This window comes from Tamandua tetradactyla, chromosome 5 (assembly GCF_023851605.1).
Source record: "Tamandua tetradactyla isolate mTamTet1 chromosome 5, mTamTet1.pri, whole genome shotgun sequence".
Classification (NCBI taxonomy): Eukaryota; Metazoa; Chordata; class Mammalia; order Pilosa; family Myrmecophagidae; genus Tamandua; species Tamandua tetradactyla.
The window spans coordinates 111,304,556-111,327,109 of record NC_135331.1 but is presented as its reverse complement, the minus strand read 5'-3'; the positions used below and the strand labels follow the sequence as shown (position 1 = coordinate 111,327,109).

The 22,554-nt window shown below is 39.9% G+C and overlaps 1 protein-coding gene across 3 annotated transcripts; it reads right to left on the bottom strand.

Annotated features, from left to right (window-relative positions):
• Positions 1 to 4,051: 4,051 nt before the first annotated feature.
• On the bottom strand, positions 4,052 to 20,549 carry TMEM14A (transmembrane protein 14A). 3 transcript variants are annotated; one of them, XM_077162065.1, is made up of 6 exons: positions 20,439 to 20,549; positions 19,031 to 19,144; positions 16,097 to 16,182; positions 12,263 to 12,364; positions 10,721 to 10,808; positions 4,052 to 5,766 (listed from the first exon to the last, which is right to left on the bottom strand). In XM_077162065.1, the coding sequence occupies exons 3-6, from the start codon at positions 16,164 to 16,166 to the stop codon at positions 5,472 to 5,474; spliced, it is 555 nt and encodes a 184-aa protein (XP_077018180.1). In that variant the 5' UTR covers positions 16,167 to 16,182; positions 19,031 to 19,144; positions 20,439 to 20,549; the 3' UTR covers positions 4,052 to 5,471. The 3 variants fall into 3 exon arrangements, with proteins under 3 accessions (XP_077018180.1, XP_077018181.1, XP_077018182.1); XM_077162067.1 differs by lacking the exon at positions 4,052 to 5,766 and adding an exon at positions 6,696 to 9,356; XM_077162066.1 differs by lacking the exon at positions 19,031 to 19,144 and having other exon boundaries at positions 20,439 to 20,538.
• Positions 20,550 to 22,554: the final 2,005 nt, after the last annotated feature.

Below are 22,554 nucleotides of genomic sequence, written 5' to 3'. Positions count from 1 at the left end.
CACAGTTCCCATCTTTACGTTCATCTGACACAGAGACATGGACGGCAACGATGGGAGCTTGTGGAGTAGACTTACAACGGATCCAGTTGGCCCACTGACTACGTGTGAGAACTTCACTCCAGAAGGAGAAAGTTTGGGCAGTAGAGAGGCCGTTGCTAACCTCTTCCCCCACGTGTCGGCATGGACAGTCTCACTATTATTACAACATTTAAATGACCAAAAACCAGCTTTACCCAATTTATCACTTCAGCATTATTTTAATACTTTGTGCATGTTTTAATTAATCATTTGCCTTGCATGGTTGATACGCAGGTACCTCTAATCATTCATATCTGGTCCTATAACTTCTTATCTCCCAGATTGATCTTTCACAATATTCCAAAGGAACAACATGCAGGAAGAAAAACTTAGTGTTAAATCAAGGATCACTGAGACATCCGACAACCAGGCAGGTGAAACTGAGGCACTGATTAATATGGTTCTCAGTCCCAAGAAATTATAGTTCCCTTTATTCAGAAACTCTTTTGACTTATCAGCCTCTCTCTAGGATAGATATGCATGCGGAAGGCTTGAAGGACCTGAGTGACATGATTATGTACTTTCCACTCTCCCAAAGTGGAAGAGAGAGATGAATCTTGGATATATCCTTAAAAGAGTCACTACAGGAAGAGGAGACATAACTACTGACCTCACAGAAATAAAGGAGGTAATAACAGGATACTATGAACAACTTTATGCTAATAAATACAACAATTTAGAGGAAATGGACGGGTTCCTGGAAAGACATGAACAACCAACTTTGACTCAAGAAGACATAGATGACCTCAACAAACCAATCACAAGTAAAGAAATTGAATCAGTCATTCAAAAGCTTCCTAAAAAGAAAAGTCCAGGACCAGATGGCTTCACATCTGAATTCTATCAAACATTCCAGAAAGAATTAGTACCAACTCTCCTCAAACTCTTCAAAAAAATCGAAGTGGAGGGAAAACTACCTAATTCATTCTATGAAGCCAACATCACCCTCATACCAAAACCAGGCAAAGATATTACAAAAAAAGAAAACTACAGGCCAATCTCTCTAATGAATATAGATGCAAAAATCCTCAATAAAATTCTAGCAAATCGTATCCAACAACACATTAAAAGAATTATACATCATGACCAAGTAGGATTCATCCCAAGTATGCAAGGATGGTTCAACATAAGAAAATCAATTAATGTAATACACCATATCAACAAATCAAAGCAGAAAAATCACATGATCATCTCAATGATGCAGAGAAGGCATTTGACAAGATTCAACATCCTTTCCTGTTGAAAACACTTCAAAGGATAGGAATACAAGGGAACTTCCTTAAAATGATAGAGGGAATATATGAAAAACCCACAGCTAATATCATCCTCAATGGGGAAAAATTGAAAACTTTCCCCCTAAGATCAGGAACAAGACAAGGATGTCCACTATCACCACTATTATTCAATATTGTGTTGGAGGTTCTAGCCAGAGCAATTAGACAAGAAAAAGAAATACAAGGCATCAAAATTGGAAAGGAAGAAGTAAAACTATCACTGTTTGCAGACGATATGATACTATACGTCGAAAACCCGGAAAAATCCACAACAAAACTACTAGAGCTAATAAATGTGTACAGCAAAGTAGCAGGTTACAAGATCAACATTCAAAAATCTGTAGCATTTCTATACACTAGCAATGAGCAAGCGGAGGGGGAAATCAAGAAACAAATCCCATTTACAATTGCAACTAAAAGAATAAAATACCTAGGAATAAATTTAACTAAAGAGACAAAAAACCTATATAAAGAAAACTACAAAAAACTGCTAAAAGAAATCACAGAAGACCTAAATAGATGGAAGGGCATACCGTGTTCATGGATTGGAAGACTAAATATAGTTAAGATGTCAATCCTACCTAAATTGATTTACAGATTCAATGCAATACCAATCACAACTTATTTTTTAGAAATAGAAAAACCAATAAGCAAATTTATCTGGAAGGGCAGGGTGCCCCGAATTGCTAAAAACATCTTGAGGAAAAAAAACGAAGCTGGAGGTCTTGCACTGCCTGACTTTAAGGCATATTATGAAGCCACAGTGGTCAAAACAGCATGGTATTGGCATAAAGATAGATATATCGACCAATGGAATTGAATAGAGTGCTCAGATATAGACCCTCTCATCTATGGACATTTGATCTTTGATAAAGCAGTCAAGCCAACTCACCTGGGACAGAACAGTCTCTTCAATAAATGGTGCCTAGAGAACTGGATATCCATATGCAAAAGAATGAAAGAAGATCCATATCTCACACCCTACACAAAAGTTAACTCAAAATGGATCAAAGATCTAAACATTAGGTCTAAGACCATAAAACAGTTAGAGGAAAATGTAGGGAGATATCTTATGAATTTTACAATTGGAGGCAGTTTTATGGACCTTAAACCTAAAGCAAGAACACTGAAGAAGGAAATAAATAAATGGAAACTCCTCAAAATTAAACACTTTTGTGCATCAAAGAACTTCATCAAGAAAGTAGAAAGACAGCCTACACAATGGGAATCAATATTTGGAAACGACATATCAGATAAAGGTCTAGTATCCAGAATTTATAAAGAGATTGTTCAACTCAACAACAAAAAGACAGCCAACCCAATTACAAAATGGGAAAAAGACTTGAATAGACACCTCTCAGAGGAGGAAATACAAATGGCCAAAAGGCACATGAAGAGATGCTCAATGTCCCTGGCCATTAGAGAAATGCAAATCAAAACCACAATGAGATATCATCTCACACCCACCAGAATGGCCATTATCAACAAAACAGAAAATGGCAAGTGCTGGAGAGGATGCGGTGAAAGAGGCACACTTATCCACTGTTGGTGGGAATGTCAAATGGTGCAACCACTGTGGAAGGCAGTTTGGCGGTTCCTCAAAAAGCTGAATATAGAATTGCCATACGACCCAGCAATACCATTGCTGGGAATCTACTCAAAGGAATTAAGGGCAAAAACTCAAATGGACATTTGCACACTAATGTTTATAGCAGCATTATTTACAATTGCAAAGAGATGGAAACAGCCAAAATGTCCATCAACAGACGAGTGGCTAAACAAACTGTGGTATATACATACGATGGAATATTATGCAGCTTTAAGGCAGGATAAACTTATGAAGCATGTAATAACATGGATGGACCTAGAGAACATTATGCTGAGTGAGTCAAGCCAAAAACTAAAAGACAAATACTGTATGGTCCCAATGATGTGAATCAACACTCGAGAATAAACTTGGAATATGTCATTGGTAACAGAGTTCAGCAGAAGTTAGAAACAGGGTAAGATAATGGGTAATTGGAGCTGAAGGGATACAGACTGTGCAACAGGACTAGATACAAAAACTCAAAAATGGGCAGCACAATAATACCTAATTGTAAAGTAATCATGTTAAAACACTGAATGAAGCTGCATCCGAGCTATAGGTTTTTGTTTTGTTTTGTTTTGTTTTGTTCTTACTATTATTACTTTTATTTTTTTTCTCTATATTAACATTCTATATCTTTTTCGGTTGTATTGCTAGTTCTTCTAAACCGATGCAAATGTACTAAGAAATGATGATCATGCATCTATGTGATGATGTTAAGAATTACTGATTGCATATGTAGAATGGTATGATTTCTAAAAAAAAAAAAAATGGACAGCACAATACTACCTAATTGTAATGTAATTATGTTAAAACACTGAATGAAGCTGCATCTGAGCTATAGTTTTTTATTTATTTTTTTCTTATATATTTTTGTATTTTTTATTTTTATTTTTTCTCTATATTATCATTTTATTTCTTTTTCTGTTGTCTTGATATTTCTTTTTCTAAATCGATGCACATGTACTAAGAAATGATGATCATACATCTATGTGATGATATTAAGAATTACTGATTGCATATGTAGAATGGAATGATTTCTAAATGTTGTGTTAGTTAATTTTTTTTAATTAATAAAAAAATGTAAAAAAAAAAAAAAAAAAGAGTCACTACAAGTTTCTTCCCTGTCCATGAGAAGGTACAAAACAAACTTAGACCTTGTTTTATGACTTGGAGCAACGGGGAGAAAAGCAAAATAAATTAAAAATAGAGAGAGAATTTTAGTGGTGGGTGAAGAATCCCAGAACCCTTTATGAAAGCTCAAATTTCTCCCCTCAGTTGCAGTTATAAAGCACTGTCACCCTTTCCTCCACCATCTTTCTGGATTTTACTTTTGTAAAATTTCATGCCATAACTTCAGCAGCACTCGTGATTCTGGCGCTGACAGAAAAACTTCAGTCACCTGATTTAAGTCTGGGGTGAAATACAGTCTCATAAACAGGAGTGGGGTGAGGGGATCCCACACTAATAAGTGAGCCTGGAGGAAAAGGATGGATATTGATTCTAGAAAATGCAGGATAGCACCAGGGCTCAGGGAAGTTCACAAAGGCTTGGCAGAATCCTATGCAATTTTCTAAAAGTTAAGAAAAAATTGTTTTTTAAATAAAACACTATTTTTCTCTGGCTCTGCATTTTTAATAGCTGAAAAATGTCGCATAAAATGAGCTATAAGTGAATAGTTAGGGCATCCCTCCCTGACACCAAGGTGGGATGCCTTTTTAAGCTGTCAGTGTTTTTGACCTCCAGGTACATTCATTATAATATCAGTAAACATGGGAAGAGATGAAGAAAAGGTTGTAGAATTTGGTAAAAACTGAATTAAACAATGGTTATAAGTGAAAGATTTAATACATGCACTTAAATATACTTATGATCAACCATCTTAGAGTCTAATCATGTGATGCGTATTGTTTACTACTTATGTATTTGGCATAGATTACAAATGCCCTAACTTCCTGGTGGTACTTCTCCCTTAAATTGTATTTAATGAGTTTTCAGTTCCCTTATGCCAAGATGGCTCAGAATCATGAGTATTCTACTCTCCAGGCTTTCTCCATATCAATTCCTTCAAAAGTATTTGTTAATATATTCATCTGTGTTCAGTATATAATGAGTTATTTTTATCTTACAATCTTCCTAATGTTGACAATGAAATGTATGTGTAACACCACTATTTCCAATGACAGAAGTTTTTGTTGTTCAACCCTGTGAAGTATACAGACTCCTCTCCTGGTTAGAAATCATAACCATGGCAATATCGTGACAACTACTAATCATAGCAATGACTATCCTTTATTAGATACTTATGAAACATCCCTTTGAGGGCATTACCTCTACCTAATCTTCATTGCTATTCCACGAAAGAGGTACTGCTGCTATCCTCATTATACCATTGAGGCATCTGGAGCTTAAAAAAGCAAAGTAATGGCATACAACTAATAAAGCTGGAGCCCACACACAAGTCTCTCTGACTCCTGGGCCCAAGCCTGAGTGTCATAAAATCACAGAGATTTTTAGGGCTAGAACATACCTTAATGTTCTCCTACTCCGATCTTTCGCTTTGTGAATCCATCGATATTTTTCAAAGTTACCGATGAGTGACAGACAAACCTGTTAGAAGATACTTCGCTTACAAAAAGGAGGTGTGGGTCTCTCTGAGAACGATGTTCTCCCTGCAAACAAAGCACCTTCATAAGAACAGTTTGGCTAAGGACCCCACCCGAGATGGTGGGAGGAAAGGAAGGACACTGTGGATGTGCGGCTAGAAGATCAGCAAGTCCAGGATGTAGAGGTGACATCATTCTACAGAGGATCACAGGGTAGGCACTGGGAGGGGAAAGAAAAATGAAACAAAAAGCACATGAGATTAGGCCATTTCCTACATTCAGAATCCATCTGGAGGATTTAAGGTCTTCCAGGTTCTTTCCAGAAGAAAGATGGGATCTGCTTGAGCTCAAAAACTAGGCAGTGTACAGACAAGACCAGAACCAAGTTCTTTAGCTTCTAGATGACATTCTGCCAAATGATAGTGGCTTTAAGTTATATGCTGGTTATGCCTACCTTCTCCTTCTCCACTATCACACAGGCACTAAGAAACCATGGGCAAGATTTTCTTGTGGGTAATCAACTGAGCTGGGTTGAAATACAGCTTTTTGAAGTCATTTAATGGCTGAAGAGTACAAATCCAATGTCCTCTCAGGCTTCCCTCTGCTACAGGTAATGCTATTCAGATAGCTCCAAGGAACTGCAGGGAGAATGAATTTGGATCATTCATTTATTTTTCTATTCAATCACTCATCATCATTTAAGAACCTATTGACTTATTTATGCCAAGACCCATGCTAGGCATACAAAGATGTCCTTAAGGAGCATATGGTGCAGAAGAAATAAGCTTTTCTTATTTGAACAGATAATTCTGTTCAGATTATCTGAATGAACAGATAATTCAATATATTGCTATATTTTTGAGGATGACAGAACATGAAAAATGCTTATGACTTAAGAAAAAATTAGGAATCCCCTTTAGTAGTTGTACATTCAGGATGCTCTGGTGTGTTTGCTTTTATAAATAATGCTACAATGGCACCTTCATGGACATGGATTTTCCACATTTAAGACGACATCACTAGGACACAATTTTTAAAACAGGATCACTTCATTACAGCCTTTGAACACTTTTGTGGTTCTTGAGAAATACTGATAACTTGCTTTCTACAAGGGTAGCATCACTTAGCAATGCCACGACGACACTGGAAAAGCCCATTTTGCCCCTTCCCCACCTCCGCCAGCTGTAGGGATATAAACACTTGTGCCTCATTTATACTTTACTTATATTTGATTTGCTATATTGTTTGTTCCCTCATGGTTAAATGCCCTTTTGCATTTTAGGAATTCAAGGCCAGAATCAGCCACGTCTCCACAATTAACAAATTCTTCGAGCCTGGGAGCCAGAGGAAAGCCCCACTGGATGAAGAATCCATTGAGACTCTGAAAAACATATTCAGATTTGAACATGGCATGCTTCTCAAAAACATGGGCACTATAGTAGCTGAGTATTAGCAAGTGAAGAGCTCTAAGTAAATCAGTAAATATTTCAGTTTACATTTGTAGCAGTGCCCCCCCCCAAATATTACTAAGGTCATTTTAATTAAGTAATGAAAGCAGAAGGAAATAAACTATCTAATACCCATCTATAAATCAAAGAAACCCTTTTCCATTTCATTGAAGACAGTGAAATGCCAATTAATCAGAACCATCCAAATCAGAATTCTTCTGCATTGCACTCATTGCAAAAGAATAAAACCATAAGCAAGCAAATGGATACTAAGGATTTCTTTAAACAAACACTTATATTACCATAACCCACTTCCACCTTTTGGGAAATCTAGGACACAGCCCAGGTTCAAAGTAGTTTCTTAAACTTTCAACCACTAGAGAATTTTGCAGTGGCAATCAATAATCAAAATGGGGATCATGAAACTCCAAGAGAGCTTTACTTAGCAAAAGAAAATCAATTGCTATATGTCATTAATTCTAAACTATAATCAGATGTAAGAAACATCATTAAGTGAATAGCAGCCCTTGGTGTGTATGTATGTAGACATATATTCAGATGAATATATTAAATTCATTAACATTTTACCACCAGATAAAGTATATGTTTCTATGGTCAATTTCACATTGCGGTTTCTACTTTACTATAATAGTCAGAGTTTGGGTACAAGGCTTTGTCAATCCATATCTGATCTTCTGAATCATCTCTGACAGCCTGCAGGCAAGCAGAGCACCCCAGCAACTGCTTTCCCCACACCTGCTTGTGGTAACAACCTCTTTAGCACACTTGAGATTAATGAGATATTTTTTAAGTATATCATAGGATTCTATACAGGTTTCCTATTTGGTTAAACTGGTAGGTTTTTATTTTTAATTCCTTAAAATGAACTATATATCACTGACGGTTTAGCAACCTCCTTGAAAGTCAGTTGGGAAAGATAAGGGGACTTACACAAGCAAATCCACTCTGCTTTTATCCACTGGGTTTGCATATTCAATATATATGTGATCTACGGTTTTTGATACAACCATTTCATATGAAGAAAGGGTTTGAGACACCATTGTGCACAGTCAACAGGACCAGAACTGCACATTTTTAAAGTTGTAAGGGATCTTGGAGATCATTTAGTCCAAATTTCTTCTTAAGGATGAAAATCTGAGTCCCAGATAGAAATACTGACTCTCCAGAGATTATACAACCAGCCAGGGGAAGAACTGGGCTGGGATTTTGGTCTCCTGCCATTCAATCTGCAGCTTAAAAGTATCTAGGATAGGGTGGGCAAGGGTGGCTCAGTGGCAGAATTCTTGCCTGCCATGCCAGAGACCTGGGTTAATTCCTGGAGCCGGACCATGCCAGAAAAAAAACAGAAAGAAAAAGTACCTAGGATAGCAAAAGTACTGATTATAACTAAAAATGAAGTGATGTGTTTTTTCTTTTCATTGCAGAAGGGTGATTTTTTTTTTTTTTTTTTTTTTTTGGCTTGGGCAGGCACTGGGAATTGAACCCGGGTCTCCAGCACAGCAGGCGAGAACTCTATCTGCTTAACCACTGTGGCCCGCCCTGAAATGATGTTTTGAATCAAAACCATTTTTGTTTCAGGATTATTACCATTTCTCAGAGGAAAAAAAAAATACCTCTGCTCTGGAGGAAGTACAGATTTTTGGTGTAAATAACTCTCCCTTTCAACCCCTTTCATCAATAACTGAACCATTTACATGTCAAAGATCATTTAATATATAAAAAAGACACTAAAATGAAATAAGCAGGTTCAAAACTGAATGTCTTTTATTTGAACACTAAGTAAGATTCTGTTAGTACACAGAGTGTGCTGAGAATGGAATTTTCAAAGGAAAAAAATAATACTGGCAACAAATAACTAAAATAGAAAAAAATCTGATTTCTAGTTAATTTCTAATATAATACAAATGACAAATAGATACCATAAATTAGCATTCTGTGATATCCATCAAGGCATTCCATTATCTGATACACCGTAATTTAGTGTAAACTTACTTGAGACATAGTATTTAGAATTGTCAAAAAAAAGGTCACATATATAAAAATAGATCACAGATGAAAGGCAGTATATTATGACTCATTAAATACCTCTAATGGTAACAGTGCTTGATAATTAGAAAACAGTTTTTGTTTAAAAAACAACACCTCAAACTAGTGTTCATATTAGACGTATCAGTGTTACTTCTGTAACTAACATAAAATAAAACAAGTGACATTCCATATTGAAAGTTATCTTTAAATACAGAGTATGTTCTGCCGCTACAGTGGAATGGCATGAAATCAATTCTTTGTTCCTCTGGATTCTCAAATCAGCAATAAGACAAGTCTCAGAATCATCATGAGGCTGGATCAAATGAAAAGAAAAGGAAAGGAAGGGTCACTGTATACCAATTTACCGAACAAGACTGAATTAGCCACCTAAAAATGCTCACCGTATGATAAAAATCAGAGCTCACTGTTCTGAAAATATGGGATAAGGATTTATGAATGAGAGGTTTGGAAAGAAGCCTAAGACTTTCAAAATCTAGCAAAGTAAAGCAGCTTGAAAAAATACTCTAGGAGCACTTGGGGGGAGTTATTATTACAATCTCAGCCACGTTTCATTAACTTGGCTCTTCTCCTCTTGTGACCCATCCCACTTCTCATGCTTCCCGACACCAAATTTTTAGAATTAGGCTATCTGTAGCTAAGAGTGATTCTTTGTAATTGCATTTTTTCCCTAATCAAAAATACACTATATCATCATAGTAGAAAATCTATATGAAAGTAGAAAGAAGAAAATTAAAATTGCTCATTACCCTATCATCCAGAGATAAACACTGTGAACATTTTGAGGTATTGCCTTCCTATCTTGCTTTTTTATACGCACATTTTTTTAATTGAGATTATATTATATTTGGTTATTTTCTATTCTGTTTTTCTCTCATAATATGTCATTAAGATTTTCCAGTGTCTCTAAAGAGTTTTTGAAAACACAGCATGAAATGCCTGCCCATTAATGGGTATAACACTTACTGAAACATTTCCTTCCTGATGAACTTGAGGTTATTTCTAATTTTTCAGTTTATTATGTTTTTCCATTAGAAATGAAGTTGCCATGAATATCAGTTTTTGTATCCATTTTATTATTTCTTTGGAATAAATTCCCAAAAGTGAAAACATATATCAAAAAATGAACTCTTTTTTTAAATAGCTTTCAACATATAAAGGCAAATTCCACAAGGAATGGAAAAATATTACCTCTAAATTTTTATTTGAAAATATGCTTACTCTCAGGGAAAGAATTACTGGCAAGATCAAATTAAGAGACATATGAGGCCTTCTATTTATTTTTTTAAGGAATATTAAGTTTTTCTCTCTTAAAAACTCAAAATAACTGCAGCAGACTGTCAATCTGTCCAACTCTCCAAAAGAGACTATTAGATTTAAATAAATACATTTACTGTCCCAGGTGGGTAGATCTTGATTACAAAAAGTGTGTGTACAGGTGATCACATACAATAGTACCACTAAGCATATCCAATAAAAATGTTCATGTAACCAAAGACTGACTAAATCCACGCTGTTTCAAGGTTTTTACAGTCATGTTTAAAAATGTTTACTAAAATAAAAATTACTTTGACATTTTAAATTTAAACTTTTTTGCCAAAAGCTCAGTACTTCAAAAGGATAACAGAGGTAATTACAGATCAAAATAACTCTTCTTACCTTAAACCTGCAACTAGCCCAGCTGGCATAATTTTCTTGGACCTCTTAAACCTTACACCCATAATGGTGGCCAGGAAGAAAGCCACAACTGAAAAACAAACCAGTCATAAACCAGAGTTTCAGACATGTAATCACTGCACGGATATCATTTCAGCTTTCTCATACCTAGCCTGTTTTTCCTTCAAGGAATATAACAAATAATTTATATAGCTTCTGAGCTGTACTTCTCTTGAACAAAGTGCTATATTAAAATAGTTTATAAACTAGTTCATCAGAAAGGAGCTTTCTGGGTAAATGAACATGTTAAAATCCACTCTTGAGATATCTTCAGAAGAGAAAGCATTTTTCCAATCTAAATGTCAATCTAAATGACTCCTTTAAGACTAGGTCTGTGTCTTATTCAACTTTACACTGTTTACCTGGAACTTGAAGAGACAAGTGATAAATGTTTAATTAGTTGAATGTAAGGAAAAGAATCAGTATTTTAAAAAAGATCTGATTAATAAAATAATACAAGGAGGAAGGATGATTGTTTTTACTAAAGTACAAGTATGTAATGATATTAAATTTGGAAGTATTACGGCAATCTTTTAGGAGCTGTACCAACATGAAGAAAAAGAGTTTTATATAAGAGATTATGGCATTGATGTCTCAATTCAAGAAGAGCTTTCAAAGAAAAACTGCTGACTAATATGAAAAATAAAATGATTGGTAATAAATAGAAATGAACTATTCAAATGCATATGAATTTTAAAACCTCAATATTCTGTATCTTGCTGATATATTCTTATCTTCTAATGCAATTTCATTATTAAAAATATCTCTAGATCCTATTTAAAATAGGTAAAGCAAAACTACCGAACACTTTTTCTTCCTCAAATATAGAACTGAGACAATATTGTCTTCATTCATTTGTGTTTTCTTCCATAATACCACAATGTCACTTTGAATAAAATCAAATCAGAGATGATTTTCTTGGCTTTGTTTTCTAAACCTTCACTGTATTCCTATTTCAAGCTAGACAAAAGAAAGCTGAGTGTCCTGAGAGCTTTAGATACACCCAGTTTTTTGTTTTTTCCTGTGGATATTTCACTATCAAGCTCAACAAGGGAAGAAGCTAAAAATGGGTGAATTTTGCTTTTCTAGATTAAGTCTTAAAGCAGAACCAGATCTAAAAGCTGTTTGCGAATTAAACAAAATAATGCAAGATTGTCTTTTTCAACGTAGTTTCAAGCAACAAAAAACTATCCTAAATATGCATTTAGGAGAATTAGTAGAAAATCTGGAATAATACACTGCTTTTTCCTTATTTATTTTTTCAGTAACAAGTTTTACAGGAATACTCTTCTGACTTGCAAGGCTTAGTAGCAGTATCATTTTTATCTGCTCTACCTAGAAAGGAACAAGACCTGTGTTTAGCCTCAACACCTGCATTTGCCCACTTGTCATATGACTAAATTTTTCTGATATTCTTGGTAGAGATTATCAGTGAAGTTATCCCAAGGTTCAATTCTCCACAACTGTAAAAAATGCATTACTTACACAGTGACACTTTTATATCTCGTCTGTCATTGGAGACACGGTAAGCTCCATAGCCAGCCAAAAACCCAACAAAAAGACCAGCAATCAAAGATGGAACACCGCCTGAAAAAAAGAAAAAACAAGATGAAGTCAGAAAGCGAGTCCCAAAGTGAAAGCAATTTACTTCATCTCTTTTAAGTATGCTGCATCTTCAAACGTATTCCTACTTGGACATTTTAACTGGACAAAGCCAAATTAAGTATACACCTATTTATGGACAGTTTATTAAAAAATGATGATTTCACGCTGAATCCTAATAAGGCAGAGGAACCCTGAATAAGTAGCAACGCAGGGGTTAGAACACTGCTTGAGGGGATAAGAAAATCTTCACTGTAGTGGGTTTGTCCTTGCATGATCTTAGGTGACCAGTCTGACTTCTGTATGCCTCTTTTCCATTTTCTTCGCCTCCATCTTTTCACTGTGAGGTTGTAATGATGGAAAATAAGATACAAAAGTATTATTAGTTTTTTAGAGAGAGGTGCTGCAAAAACTAAGTGACAACCAAGTGATGGTTCTGTCCTGAATAACCACCAAGCTTTCAAGCCTTAGGTATGAGGACTCAGCAAGGACGAGTACACTAAGAAAAGGGAAGTGCTTCATGAGCCCCTGCACTGACCCAGCCAGCACATCATCCATTCCCCCCGCCCAGAGCACTCCAGCCTCCAGGCCATCCACACTCCTACTAGAGCGCTAAGACAAATGCCACACCCTTTCTGTGCACCAGGCAGTGGGCTTCATGCTGGTGATGCTATGAACAAGACCCACATAATCCTTGCTTCTTGAACCTATCCTACTATTTAGACTCTATCGAAATTAAATCCTTGGGGGTAGGGCCAAGGTTTCTCTATTTTTTAAATGTCCATAAGAAATTTGGATGTGCAGCCAAGGTATTTCACGTTAGTCTCCCCCACTCTTGTGAGTTTTACTGCTATTTTTGCAGGGCCCAGCTCAGCAGCAGGTCCACAGTGAGCACTAGATAAATACTGAATAAATGCATGACTGAGTGCTCCTGGTTATAAGCCACGCTCCAGCAGGAGACAACAGATAAGTTGGATAGAGTTCAGGAGATCCAAGGCACTTCCTGAAACGTGTTGCTAGGTTGTCTTTAGGGCGTCTTCTAATCTAGGTAGTCTGTGATTTTCTATGATCTGTATGCACCACAGTTTTCTGTACTGCCAGGACCCCCACCCTCCACGGACTCGTGAGAGTGTAGAGGGAGTGGCAATGTCCTCCCTGGGTTTCAGTGAGATCAGACAGCAAACTGCAGGGACAGGGCAGGCTCACCGCAGGCATGTGCACGAGAACCGGGGGGCCAGGACTGTGGACTCTCCCTCATGAGAATGTCCCGGCTGATGGAAGGGAGCAAAGATTCTGAGGAAAGCTCAGTGCTTAAAGTGGGGACTATGAACAAGGTACCTCCAAGTGCCTCCCCTCCCTTTCCCTTCCTGGGGTGCTGAGCTGGGTGAGCCATGTTTCAGGAAACCACCACGTTAGCACGCAGTCTTGGTGGGCGGAGTTACCCAATGAGCTGGAAGGTGCACATGAAAGCACCACTTTAGGTGCTCCTGCGGCCTCCTTAGGACGGGAAACCTGCCTTGCGAACTCTCTTGTCCCTTAGTTCTCCCTGCAGGGGCTGATGTGTCTCTTTCCTAAACTGGAGTATGAAGGGGTGAGGTTAGGCCCAGCAATGGTAGAGGAGAAGGCAGGGCAAGCCTTCTGGCCACCTTTGGCTTTGGCCATTCAATGCTACCTGGCCCAGAAAAAGCGTCAAAATCAACAGTGTGTTCCTGCTTATACCCTTCTCTGGAGACCCATCTGGGAAGGAAGCCAAAGCTGGCTCAGTGCCAGCTTTGGATCTCCAGCCCTGCCACAATGGACACTTTATATTCCTTCTTTTAGCCCCATACCAAGAAAAATCCCATCAGTTGACCTATATCTGGCAGCTGGTCTAGTTTAGCATTTGGATCTATCTGTATCCTCTTACCACACACCATTTTAACAGCACATCTTTAACATACCTGACATTATTCTCAATAACTGCTCCTTGGATGGGTCCCCTGGCCCAGCTGCACTGGACTCATGCCTAGGGATGCTCCAAGTATAAACAGAAAGAGTTGGCTCACTTTATACAACAGTTCTAAGGCACCGGAGCCACAAGCAACCTAGAATACGATTCCAAGCACAAAACTAGAAAAAGGCATTTTGCCCACTGGCCCACAGACCTCCTCTCAATTCTGTCACTTAGGAACTGGCAGAGCAGTAGCAGAAGTGATAAGAATAGCAAACTTTACTCCATGCCAGGCACTACATGTGTTATACACTTAGTCTCATTTAATCCTAACAACTGTGTGAGGCGGTAACTATAATACCAGTCCCACTAAACAGATGGGGAATAGTGAAGAAGTTGAAACAAGTCACCTAAGTACCAAAGTTAGTTAGTGAATGGTAGTGTCAAGATTAGAACTCAGTCATGCTTATACTTGTGCTCTTAACTCATGTTATCCTAGAAAGAAAATGGGCTTCATTGTGAAGACACAACATCCCCAGGAGTTTTTGTATCACTAACTGAGGGGCTCTTGCAGTGGTCAAGGAACCAGATCATGCAGTTGGGTAGTAAGCCCTTGAAATCAGAGCTCCCATAGCTAATGCAACTTCATTTGTTCCCACCAGCTGGCAAAACCGGAAGAAATTTGGGCTGGAATATATTGTACTGCTCCCTCCTGCCCCAACCCACTCTGACACACATATAAACACACATGCACACACGTGCACAGACACACACTCCCTCCTCCCCACCCCTCAAAAAAGGCAGGCAAAAATGTTCAGATATTCTTTTTCTGCTCTGTCATTTTAGATAAGTCTTTGACAATGAGAAAGCATTTTTCATTAACAATCCTAGCAGGATTTGGTACTGAGTCTTCTTTAAAGCAGACTATGAAACACCAACTTTTGAACAGCTGTTTGCAGATCTTGGTTTGAAACCATCATTTTTTCCCATCAAATACATATCCACAACAGTACACAAGCTGAGAGAGAAAATGAAACCAAGAAAAAAAATCTAACTACATGGCAGCAAGCTCTAAGGAATCTTAGGACATCATCTATTCTCACCGCCAACCTGCTCAGCCTCTTGGCCCCTAAGGAAAACTGTGCTTCTTGCTTTGGACTTTTTAACAACCCTTAAAGAAAAAAAAACTAAAGTAACTGTATAGACCTGGTTTTTCCACTCAAACTCAAGTTCACCATGTCACAATATAACACTCTCTGAAATACACAGTAATATAAGCTACAAGAACATGAGACGCCATGACTATAAAGGGCTCTACCATAAAAAAAGTAAAATATGAAATCTTAACCTTCCATTTTCCTCCATGAAACCCTTTATCAATTTTTTTTTTAATGCTCTTTTGGACAGTGATGAAAAGACTTCAGATATGATAGTACATGTATTGCATGAAATTTCCTTTGTGGCACCCAACATCAACATAATACCAAAATTATTTAAACAAACAAACAAGCACCTCTCACCTGTTAATAAGCAAGTGGCCCTGGGGAGATTAAATCAGTCATTTATGTAATTGTCAAGGAGAGGCCCAGAAACCTCACACTGGAAGGCTCCATTGTGTGCAGCCCTACAAAGCCTGCTTCCTGCCATGTATCCTTTCACCATACTAGTTCTTAGCTACCTCAAAGACATGTTTAGCTTCTTGTTGTATTCACAGACTTTAGATGATCCAAGCACCACTGCCAACCCCCTGCCAAGTTCTTTTGCTCAAAAATTTGATTCAGGCTTACCTCTCCGCTTATATCCCAAAATACTTCCAAATGTCACGAGGGCTGCATAACCAAAACCAAGCAGGTCCATTGGCAAGTTTGCAATTCTAAAGCAAGGGGGAAGAGACAAATCAGACAAAATAAAACAGGTTTGGGAAGCAAATTTACATAAAGCGATATGCAGTGCACAGAATTACAGAAAGTAATTTCTCTAAGTCTCCTAAAGAAAGGTGAGTACTTAGGTTTGATCTTCATCTATCCCAACACCCAGCCACTGTCCCCACATCCTCATCGACCTCAAGCACACACAGGGGGATACGTCAAGTTGATTCTTCTTTGTCTCCAAGACCGGCCTTACCCTCGGCTGTTTATTTCTCTCCACTTCCCCAGGTTAAGACTTCCGCTCTGGTCAGCTGGGTCTCCTCACTAGACCATACGCTACCATCTGGAATGTCTTCCTTCTCCTCCACCTATGCAACCCCACACCCCGACTACATCCCACTCCCAGTGAGCCTTCTCCTGTGACTTCTGTCCTTCTTACCCACCTTCCCATCTCCTAACCCCTCCAGCCTGCATCAGAGAACTGGTCTGCAGCAAACTGCTTCTTCCTCTTCTAAATTCCTCGACTTCTGCAACTTCACTTCATCTTATAATTCTTTCATATTCCCCTCCCCATTTCCTCCAATCTCTCTCATTCCCTCCCAACTAAAGAACAGAAAAGAGGTAAGGAAGATAGTGTTATATCGTTTCTTGGTTAAGCCGAAGATTCACTTTAAACATGTGCTTTGTCACCAGCTTTGTGGTGAGACAGTTCTTCTGTCGTGGCAGGGATATTCGTGCTTAATCAATGGTAAGTCACCAAGAATATAATGAAGCCCTGGCATGAAAGCCAACTGAATGATAATGAATCCTATGTGCAAAAGAGCAACAGTCAAAAACTATAGCAAGATATAAGAAGTCCCACTAAAATCTTGTCCATAATTCTCTAAAATTTAGCAGGAATTGTGCTGGCTACAACTGCAGATTTGGGTAGTGGTCATTAAGCTGTCTGTTGGTCCTTGGGCTACCCTCCCATCTCACCCCGCCCCAAAGTGAGGGCAATGGAAGAGACTAGTTCTAAAGTTTCTTACAGATTTTTTAAAAATTAAAAGAATAATTTTTTTTACATGGACAGGCACCATGTATCGAACCCAGGTCTCCAGGATGGGAGGTGAGAACTCTGCCACTAAGCCACCATCATACCACCACTCACAGCTTTTTAAATTCTAAGATTCCTGGTGGTACTTTTATATCTGAACATTCTTATATCTGTATCTCCTTTATGAGGAAAATAATCATCTTTGCATATATGAGGAACAATGTATGAGATTTCTTGTGTATTTTTACAGTTTTCTCACTGGTCATCCATCATTTATATTAAACCAGTCTTTTATTCCCTATAACAATTGGTAGCAAATTCATCCCAAAGAACAGAAAAAGGGTTTTGAATTTATTTCAGAGTGCAAGCTAGAACTTTCGGCGAGGAAGGGTCTGTGGGGAGGGAGTTGGAGGCACAGGAGGTGGTGATGGCACCAAAAAGGAGGCAACACTGAAAAATCTTCAACATCTGCAGAAAGAAGAGTTAAAACAAAAGAGCTCATCTGTGCCCAAGAACTGGTACAGTGGGATTTAACATATAGGAAGGACCTGTGTTCAAAACCATTTGTTGACTGAAAGAAGAATAAGCAAATAATAATAAATGAGGATGATAATGTTTTTCAGAATTACCATGAGCTAACACCATTTTCTGGCCTTACATGTATCTGTATCAACTCATTAAATCAATATCACAACCCCATGAGGAAGTATTATCATTATTAAACCCCATTTTCCAGATAAGGAACCTGAGGCACAGAGAAGGCAGGCAACACTGCTGAGGTCACACAGCAGAGCCAAGATTTCAGAGTCAGGGAAGCCTCATTCCTCACCACTATACATAATACTATCTCTGATAAGTGAATTAGCTGGCTGAAGAAATTAACATGCAAATGAAACTGATGTTCTTTAGCGTTCTTCAATTCTGGATTAATCACTTCTGCTTGGTCTGATGGTGTGACCACACGGTACTGACCTACATCCAGTGACTTATCATGTTGAGTCCTATGAGCATCTCAGATTCACTCTACTTACCGCCTTTCTTCAAGGAACCAATGATATTCCATAATATAGGCTTGGCTTCAAACCTAGCTATGCAACATCAGGCACGTTCCTTAACCTTTCTGTAACTTTTTCCATTTTTACAAGAGGGATAGTAAAAACAGCTTCCTCATAGAGTGGCTGTGAAAATTAAGTGAGTTAACATTGTAAAGCACTTAGAACAGTGCCTGGCACATATTAAGCACTCAAAAAATATGAGTTGCTACACTAATGATGGTTATTCTTCTCTTGCATCCTTAGACCCATTTTTAAGCCTGATAAGGGTAAGACCATTACCATTTCAACACACTGAGAAAGTAACTGAAGTAAGGAGAATATACGATTCAGGAAGTTAATGAAACAAACCATAATATTAAAAGTCACTTATATTCATACTCAATTCCATTTAATAACTATTTATTGAGGGCTTTCTTTGTGCTAGGCAATAAGGAAGCAAACAAAAGCCCTAAGAATAGAGAAGGGCAGGGCCAGACCACCTAAGAATGATGAGGGATCAATAAAGGGAGTATAACAGCCTAACTTGAATTTCAGAAAGCACTTTCTAGCTGCAGTCATAAACGAGGGCTGAAGTGAAGTGAGGCAGGGAGATAAGCCGGAAAACCGATGTGGTTTATTATACAAGACATAATGGTAGCCTGGCCTGGAGAAACAGCAGTGAGGATGGAGTTACATGGACGGATCTGACAAAGGTTCAGGTGTCAGACTCAACAGGCCGCGATATGGAGAGGGAGGAAGAGCGATGAGTGAGAGATGACTCACCTCTAGGCTTCTGGCTTAGACTACTTGGCCAGGGCAGGGAAGTTCTGGTGCTATTCCCTGAGACAGGAAACACTGGCACAATGGGGGTGTGGGTGGAGGCAGGAATGATGCGACCTGTTTGGAACATACTCAGTCTGAGACACCCAACACACAATCAGGAAACACCCTTATGTACAGATCGAAGCTTATGAGAGAGATCATTCATCCTTAGGTAGTAATTTAGGGATTTAATCTCCTTAAACCAACAGCTGGGGTGAAGTGCTGATTCTTCTCCCTCCTCCAAGACCCTCAGCTCTTTCTCCCAACCTCTTTTGGTATTCCATTTCCTTCTACCAAGTGTAGTTACTTATGTTGGGCTTATCTCTCCCCCCAGCTAATTAGAACCCGGATTAATTGATCGTTATCCTCATAGCACCAAGTATACTGCCCTGCACAAAGCAGGTGCTTAGTATATACTTGTTGGAGGGATGAATGAATGAGCAAACCAAGGGAACAGCTTCCATCTTAAGACATTCTTTAATTATTCTATCCTCCAGTACAGCTGCATTGCCAAGAAACAACTAGCCCATTAATCTCCTTAGTGAACCGAGTGTTATCCCAGGGAGGTGAAATAAACCTAATTCCAATCCTCGCAAGGCATTTCTATTCTCACAGTGAAAAACCAGATAAAGACCAAGTACTCTTCTTGCTTCTTTTGCACAGCGGCATTCATAGCAGAGGCTGCTTGCCTTGACAAGGAAGTAGGAGGGAGCAATGTCATCATAAACGTGTTGCTCCAGACTTGGAAAAACTTGAAAGCATCTTGAGTGCAATGCAGTAAAACGATTTACTGCACTGCGCACCAAGTCAGGTGACAAGGCCCTGCCTTATTCCCAGCCCTAGGTTCTTCAAAATTTGGGGAACTCATTAAGAGATCTTCCGTGAACTACTACATAAAAAGCACTTTCATATGCTAAGTATCAACAATCTACCTTTGAGCTCCTTGCATCACGGAAGATATTTTCTAGTGAAGTCTAGGTGGTGCTGGAAAGGTTAAAACCCTGGTATTTTTGTAACCGTGCATGAGCTTCACTCCCTTTCCCTCCCCTCTCTTGCTCCAGGAAGGTAAGAGGGAGGACAGATTTGATACTGAGGACCACGAGAAGGAAAAAACACAGAAACTCCCGAGAGGAAGAAAGAAGCGATCCCTGAGAGCAGGACCATCCCCTGCAAAATCACCTGCTGGCTGTAGGGATGTGCAGTGGGACTGAAGGCGCCGGCTCAGCAGAGCCCCCTTTTATTTCCGCGCCCATGCAAGAAAATTCATGGCCGGAGGTCTCGAGTGAGGGATGCACAGCTCACCTGCAGCCCGAGACCTCCCGCGCCGCAAAGAGAGAAAGTAGGGGGTAGCTGCCGGCAAGCATCTTACCTGTAGCCCGGAAGCTCTGCTCCGCGGCCGCTTCTTGAGACTGACTCCTAAGCTTAGCAATTCCGCAGCAGCTGCTCCTCCCGACCGCGTCGTCTCAGCGGCGCGCATGCGCCACGCCCTCCCCGCCTCCGCGACACTTTCCTTCGCTCCTGCCCCGCCCAGGTCCGCCCCGCCAGCCTGACGTCCCAGGACCCGGGAAGTAGTTCGAGTCTGCTGCCTCCAGTGGACTGCGCGGGACTGGCACATACTTAGAGGGCGAGGCTGGGTGTGGCAGGGATCCCAGGAGGCAAATCCTTTCCGACAGTGAATAAGGGACATTTGCGGGACTTGGGTAATGGATTTACACATTTTCTATTTTCAGTGGAGGGACTCAAGTTGCAAAGCCTCAGCTCCTAAATGGGGCATAGAAGTAAGAATCCAAATTTGCTTAGTCGCAAAGCCCAAGCACCCTTCGTTACAGCACACCCATCTGTGGGGTCACATCTAGCTGTGGTTGGGAGATCAAGATACTGGTTTTATATTTCAGGCGGAAGATTTGCTGGATTTAGGCGTCTACAGAAACCCAGAATTAAAAAGCACTTTACACTTTGTCTACTCCCAATGTAACTCTCAGCAATGAACCTTAGGTAAGCTTGGAAATATGCCTCCAGGTGTCTACTAATGACACTCCAGTTTTGCCTTTTAGGCCACCCACAGTAACTCCAACCCTCTTCCTTATAACCGCCCTTCAGAAAATTTAAAAAGGTTGTCATGTAGGGTTCATTAAGCCGCTCTGAGGCTGCTGTGTGGCTGGGAATAATAGCAGCATTCCTCAAAAAAAATAATATACATGAAATCCTGTGAAATCTTTGTTCACTAAATCCATTCCTTGTGCTTAAACGTGCTTTTGGAGTGGAGTGGGGAAAGGTATTTCAGGAAATTACTGTAACTGTTTCTACCTTATAAGAAGTCTAGGGAGTTAAAATTCCTCAAGATTCATGGAAGAGTTAAAGGGCAAGCCACTGGAATGTGGAGTGGAGGAGGTGGTACTTCAAACTTGAGTTTGGCTTTGAGTTCTCCCAGCTCTACTTTCCATTCCCTTCTATGCCCATCCTTAGCCCAGCCTCCTCTCTCTCTCTCTCTCTCTCTCTCTCTCTCTCTCTCTCTCTCTCTCTCTCTCTCTCTCTCCCTCTCTCCCTCTCCCTCCCTCCCTCCCTCTCCCTCTCTCTCTCTCTCTCTCTCTCTCTCTCTCTCTCTCTCCCTCTCCCTCTCTCCCTCCCTCCCTCCCTCCCTCCCTCTCTCTCTCTCTCTCTCTCTCTCTCTCCCTCTCTCTCTCTCTCTCTCCCTCTCCCTCTCTCCCTCCCTCCCTCCCTCCCTCCCTCCCTCCCTCTCTCTCTCTCTCTCTCTCTCTCTCTCTCTCTCTCTCTCTCTCTCTCTCTCTCTCCCTCCCTCTCCCTCTCTCCCTCTCCCTCCCTCCCTCCCTCTCCCTCTCTCTCTCTCTCTCTCTCTCTCTCTCTCTCCCTCTCCCTCTCTCCCTCCCTCCCTCCCTCCCTCTCTCTCTCTCTCTCTCTCTCTCTCTCTCTCTCTCTCCCTCCCTCCCTCTCTCTCTCTCTCTCTCTCTCTCTCTCTCTCTCCCTCTCTCCCTCTCCCTCCCTCCCTCTCCCTCCCTCCCTCTCTCCCTCTCCCTCTCTCCCTCTCCCTCTCTCCCTCTCCCCTCTCTCTCTCTCTCTCTCTCTCTCTCTCTCTCTCTCTCTCCCTCTCTCCCTCTCCCTCCCTCCCTCCCTCCCTCCCTCCCTCCCTCCCTCTCTCTCTCTCTCTCTCTCTCTCTCTCTCTCTCTCTCTCTCCCTCCCTCCCTCCCTCCCTCCCTCCCTCGAGATACCCAGGATACTCTCCCTATTCAGAATCACACCAAAACCCTCTCAGAATGCCTCGTTGTCTTCAACAGATCTGGCCCTGAGTAACTTCTCCCTACACCTCAGTGCCTGTATGTATGTGTCTCTAACTAGATGGTCTCTCAGATCCTCTCTGCCCCTGTCAATGAAGTATCAGAAGTGGAAAACAGCTTCATTCTTATTCCCAATCATGGCATTTCTCCCTAATTTAAATAGAAAGTTTGTAAATTCTGGTAACTCCATA